Genomic DNA, 6,672 nt, shown 5'->3' on the forward strand with positions numbered 1-6,672 from the left:
AAAGTTCTCATTCAACTTTAGTATGTACTACATCCTATTTTTTGAAAAATGTCCAGTTAAAAAGTAAGAAAAATTTCAAATTATGGGTAAAAAATTTTAAAAATGAATTCAAGAAAAAATGAACTATTAAAAAATGGGGATCAAGCAGGGACTTAATAGCCAGTGCTCATAGTGGCAGAGGACGAGTAAAATTGCATCCAAAATCATCGGTATCCAAATATTATTAGGCTGATCGTAATGTATGGAGAGTTTAAATATCTATTTCCATCCACAGTAAAAATATTATCTCAAAAAGAGAAACATAACAATGCAATGAAATCATAGTAAAAATTGGGGAAAATCAAGAAAATATTAACCACATTTTATGAAAAATATATGTTGGATATAGGTTTTATACATTCATTTTAGTACAGACTAATGATTGTTCAAGTTTTCATCATCATCAGAGAGCAGTAGGAGACATCTAATTACTGACTCCATAGCCAGCCATTCTACTAATATACCGATATCAACTACTCCTACACCCTTTCACAACAACAAAAAAGAGGTCAATCGAGATTCCTGATTGGATCACTTCTATTTCTTCGAATGTCAAAACAAGAGCAGAACACCCAATATCCCATGTTAAAAACAAAATTTTATCATGCACCTCAACAGCCACCTCCTGATGCTACTGCCTGATTTACCTACTCTTCTGATTATACCGCCTTTGAAAGAATTTTACACAACTAAAAAGTAAAACCAGAGCTTCAACAACACTGCACAATTGTTCACCAGGATATTTAGTGGAGTGATGGAGAGGGGGTTGTTTTTCTATAGCAGTTTAGCTTCCAAAAATCTTGTCTTGGTACCAAAATTGGCACTCAACAAAATATGGGAACATGAAAAAACTTCAGGCCCCATCATCTTCGCTGAAAGTAATGAGTGCGAAAAAACTGGTAATCAGGGTGGTTCACCTGCAAACGTTGAAGCCAGTTGTCGGCTGATTGCAAAAGAGAGTTCTCTTGCTCGCATTCATGGGGTCCAGTAGGACTCAAAAGTGAACCTTTCAACTTGTAGGAAGCTAGCCCAAAGACTGGTAAAGAAATTTTTGAAGATATGTCAACAACGCCACGGACTTTCCTAGTATTCGCAGCATGAAACTGAGGTTGAAAATTACCTGTATAGTAAAAATGAAAGAACAATCAAGATATGCTTGACCACAAGGGCTCACGAACACACACACATAGAGAGAGCGAGAGTGAGAACGAGCGAGAGAGAGAGAGAGAGGTACTTCTAGATAGTGTTGACAAGGAATGAAAGGTCAAAAAAGACGCATCCAGATCCTTTAGAGTTGGGCTCATGGGTATTCTATAAATTGGATACCTGCAATAGATTTGTTGTCGAAAAATAAGATAATGAGTTAGAAAAGACTCGATCAAAAAATATAAAGAAATGTGTAAAAAATTTGCAAGTAAAAAAATACCAAGCTACAGAAATCCAACTTGACGGGAGGAGATCACAGCTCCTACACTGTCTCAGCTCGGGAAATTGGGATGCGAGAATAGAAACCTGCAGGGGTGATGGGAAGATATTCAACCGAGGACCTTCACCAGCACGTAGAAATCAACAGCTGCTAATTCAATATTTTTAATCTCAAGTTAATCTACCTTGTCAGTTAGTGGTTTGCGTAGATGAGGTTGTTCTTGTTCCAAATATTCAAACAAGAGTAATCCAGGCAAATTGGAAATTTCAGCTTCATCACTAGATGAACTTTGAACAAACTTATCTCGCACTGACAGCCTATTTGGTTGCTGGGCATTCGGATGATTCCGATATCCATCCACTGCAGATTTGGATAGTTTATATGCTTCACAATCGCTGCAGCCAGAACTACTCGTTTCCCTAGATGACTCAGCATCACTCTCCTCACCAGGCCTCCTGAAAGGGGAAAAAAGGAAGGAAGAGTTCAATATTACAATGTCTAGGGCAAAACAAGCAAGCACCTTTTTTTAGTGATTCTTATTTGCAAAAATAGTACTGTGAAAAGCATAGTAGTCAGCACAATCAAGAATTATAATTTTCACCAGTACTAATCTTATAGAAGAACAACAAAGCAATCTATAGGACAAGAGCCGCAGATTTGGATGTTTGATGTGGTTAAACAATGACAACATGCTCGAGACACTTCCTTTCTCAACCAACCATTAATCAATGTGTTATTTGTAGAGAAAGAGCCAAAATAACTGAAGAAACGAGACTCGCCAATGTTAAATGTGCAAAAGGCATCAAGTACCAAGTAGTTTTAGCCGCTTGCTAACCTGAATGGGTCCCTAAAGTTGAGATAATATTATATTCTGCGCCTCAGGGCAGGCTATCAGGTGCTTCTTCAACTTCATTACTTAATATAAGCACATTGATACAATTATAACACAGAAAATCATGCAAATAAATTTCATAGATTCGAATTCTTCTTCGGTAACGTGCCAACATCAATTTGCTAAATGACAATCACAATGCCTTCAATGACTGGTACTTTGACAAGTGTAATTGTAACCCCACCAAAAGTATATTTTCTATCATATCCTTTCGGTATGTAACAACATGATTCAAGCCAAAATATATTCAACAAAAGACAATGAGCATCTCCAAAAGACTCTTTAAACAAGAGATGCTCTTTATTTTAAAGAGTCTACCCTTAAAATCATGCTTCAAGAGACTCTTAAATTAACATTTCAATTTAGAGAGTAAATTTAACTCTTCAACCCTCTATAATTAAATGTATTCAAAATATTTCAATTTTCAATGTAGGAAAATAATATAATAATTTAGAGAAAAACTAGTTAAAATAAAGATAGAGAAAATAACAAATATTTTTTGAGAGTGGTAACATTAAGTGTCATATATAAAGAGCCTGTTGGAGTGCTTCAAAATTTTTACTCTCTAAATTTTTAGATGCTCTCTATATAATAGAATATGCTCTTTAAAAGTAAAGAGTATCTTGGAGAGGCTCCAAAAAAGTAAACCGTTCAGCATAATTTCTGGACCATCTAGACTGGATATTTTAGTAACAGATACAACAAGTAGGACGATAGTGAGCAGAGTATTTCTTCTCATAGAAGAGTAGCATAGACTGCATATGGCAATATATTTTTATTGGAAGAATCAGAAATCATCTTTTCCAGAATAATGAAGCTATACTCCACTTCAAGCAAGAATGATTATAAAACTTAGATTCGCCAGCTAGAGCCTTTGCAACATTCCCTTATAGGGAACAAGGAGAGGCAGACCCCAAAAAACACAAACATAAGTTACTTGAATATGTCATATAATATAGATGCATTAATAATAAACAAGAAAAAGTTTCTAGCAAATCCAAAGAAATTGGTAAAATCGTATAAAATTCCACTAAGTTTGGCATCTATAGTTCTCTTGTTAATCTAATAAACCTAGTATACTTAAAATAGAAAAATACAAATAGAAAAGCAAATATATTAAGCTGCTATTGAATTGGGTATGCAACTTTTAACATAAGTCTTCAACAATGCAAAGAAATAAAAGGAGAAGGTAAGAGCAAAATAAAGAAAGACAGAAAGTAACTTTAACACCAGTATGTGGCTGATTTTACTGCTCAAGTCCTCAAGAATGTTAAAGGAGACAAATATGCTGATGCCAGTAACATTTCAAAAATATTCATCTCCAGCACTTTTGTCAGTACCCATTCTTCATTCATGGTTTGTCTACAACCATGATGAGAAGCTAAGATAGCTAAAGAGCATTAGTTATTAGTGTAGCAATGAAACTGCATAAACAAACGTAACTGAGCTATCTAACACATGGCAAGAATGGGACCGGGAAAACCTACCTTGGGGTCATTTTTTATTTTTTATTTTTGATAGGTAATCAAATATTTTATTAAATATGGATAATACACAGAAAGTCCTGTGTATTATCAATTTATACAAGGCAGAAACGATATGAAATTGGGCAACCCGTCTACACGAGTATTAGCCACTGCATTAAACTAAGTATACAGTGTCAAATAAAACAATTCTTTAATCTGCTTTGTTATCCGTGTATGATCGTCAAAACAACGGCTTTCTCTCCCTCCACACACACCATACGATGCATCCTGGGATAAAATCCCAAACGATCTTACTATCTTTATTACGAAATTTTTTCTTCCATGTCTTCAAAACATCCTCCATATGCTGCGAAAACAACCAATCCATGTGTTGAGAAGCCAGGACATCGTTCCACAGGGAACGAGCATTGTCACGATGAAGAAGCAAGTGGTCAATCGTCTCCTCACTCCTCCTACACATATAACAACATTTCGTAACATAAAAGCCCCTCAATCGGAGATCATCCATCGTTAACACCTGTCCACTCACAACCGTCCATAATAAAAATGTCATCCGAAGGGGCAGTTTACATTGTCATACCTTCTTCCAGTGGAATGAACTCTCCTAAAGTTTCAATAAGGATCTAAAATAAGAGCTTATTGAGAAAATGTCATTGCGTGCGAACCTCCACCTGCTACAATCACTCTCCCCTACCCTAACTATACCTCATACAAAGAGCTCGGGAGTAACACATAATCATCCAATTTTTGGTCCTGTAGACCCTTTCCAAAAGCAATGTGCCAGTTAGGATTCCCATTATGCATATGTAAGACTTCATTCACCATAGCGTATGGCATCAAAGTAATACGATACACGAAAGGATACTCCACTCTTAACGGTCAATCTCTACACTTGCAATCTTTCCAGAATCTGATAGTATTGCCATTCCCCACACATACGTCAATCTATCCTGAAATTCTCTCCACCCTCGTCGAATATACCTCCACAAACTTATCCCATAAGAACCACGATCCTCGGCTGAACAGCATCCCCCCTTAATACCCCATATTTCACTTCTACAATTTCTCTTAAAAAGCTCTTCCTCTCCACACCAAATCTCCACAACTACTTACCCAGCAAGGCCTTATTAAACAATACAAGACTCCTCAATTTGAGACCCCCATTTTTTATGGGAGAACACACTGCACCCCAATTAACTAAGTAAAGTTTCCTCTCCTCCCTTAAACCTCCCCAAAAAAACTCCCTTTGAATCATTTCTAATCTTTTTGCCACTGAAACGGGAATAGGAAACAATAACAAGAAGTGGGGAGATTCGATAGAGTGGACTTAATGAGGGTAAGACGACCTCCCTTTGAGAGGTACATACGTTCCTTTTAGATCCTGCTTTCTATTAGAAACTTCCTTTTAGATCCTTCATGCTAAAAATGTAAAGGGTGTATATTCTTGTAAGGAGATACTTAAATTGAATATCTAGGATGGCATAAAAGTCTACGAGGGAGGATGCTTGTGGCCGTACAATCTAGAAAAGTGGTGTCTCTATGGCTGTACCTCCAAAAATATTTAGGAGTCTTAGCTTGCAATCTGGGAGACTGTGAAAAAGAACAATCCTCAGGGTAAGTCCATCAAAATGTGGTGCAAGAATTCAAGCAGCTGGCCGAAGAGTCAACAAGAACAAAAAATCGGATGAGTGAGTTGTAAAAGAAAACAATTTGCAATGCTCAATGCCTTCAGATATGCCCTATACAAAATACAAAGATAAATAAAAATAAAAAGATAATTAACTTTTTTTGCTAAATCCTTTATTTCCCTGATATATCATTGTATGAGCTCGTCCTTCGTCGTTATACAAAGAAGAAACTGCATCTTTTTGGTTCATTGGTATTAGGTCACATTTTTGTTCAATATTATGTCATATGGAATTTTATTCGAGTCAGTTCACAGATTTTTCTTCTCATTGTGCAGCGAAACAATTCGAATACTGCTACATCCTTCCATTCCTCAAAAAAGATTATCCACAAGTCAACTGGCTTGGTGGAGTAGATTGGAAAGGAAGAATTGGTTATCAAAAATCGATATCCTTTATAGGAATTGAGGAAGGAAGTGAGATCTGGGAGGAAGTCTTTTATCTCACAATCCAACTATTTGTAGCACCCTTAAAATCCTTGGGGTCCAGCATCAGGAAATGCCACTAGCAATAAAGTTGCCTATTATATTAGAGTAGCAAGTGTCCAAGAGCAAATGATCATAACAGAAACAACTGAAATAGATATTATAATAGTTAATGAAATCTTACTCAGATAACTAATAATTAAAGAGAAATGACTAGTTACCAAAGATTAATATTATTAAGGCTCACCTGCAATGTGAAGAAGGCTTTGACGCGTCAATGTACAACTGTATGCCCGACAAGTATGGAACATAATATTGTGTGATTGGGTCTTTCCCATTTAACAACAAAGGTACTCCAGCTCCATACACACTCCATTCACGAAAAGATTCCCAAAGATCCTCCAAGCAATAAAATGGGTGGGACTCTACTTCCCGCGTTTTCCTTCCTCTTACTATCACCTGTCAAAACTCAAAACAGATACTTCCACAAATCAACAAACTTTTAAAAGCTTCCTTACTGACAAAATCTTTCAAAACTGCCACAACTTGGTGAAAAATACTTCTCTAAATGACCCAAATTGGCTCGAACTGACAACCTTCTAGAAATTACTCTTTCATAAATCATAGAGTATTATGAGAACTAAAGAGCATTCAAGAGCTAATTTCAGAAATATTTCAGAAAAGACTGCAATTCCCAAAAACTAGCTAGCTTCTCCAT

The 6,672-nt window shown here is 36.2% G+C and overlaps 1 protein-coding gene across 1 annotated transcript; it reads right to left on the reverse strand.

Annotated features, from left to right (window-relative positions):
* Positions 1-324: 324 nt before the first annotated feature.
* LOC111403556 lies at positions 325-6,416 on the reverse strand (the record flags this gene model as incomplete). The annotated part of the gene is made up of 5 exons (XM_023032106.1): positions 325-1,159; positions 1,274-1,365; positions 1,466-1,551; positions 1,650-1,920; positions 6,202-6,416. Coding segments are annotated over 5 exons (921 nt in total), but the record flags the coding sequence as incomplete, so codon positions are not given.
* Between the last annotated feature and the right edge of the window lie 256 nt (positions 6,417-6,672).

The sequence above is a fragment of the Olea europaea genome, chromosome 11, assembly GCF_002742605.1.
Source record: "Olea europaea var. sylvestris chromosome 11, O_europaea_v1, whole genome shotgun sequence".
Taxonomy (NCBI): Eukaryota; Viridiplantae; Streptophyta; class Magnoliopsida; order Lamiales; family Oleaceae; genus Olea; species Olea europaea.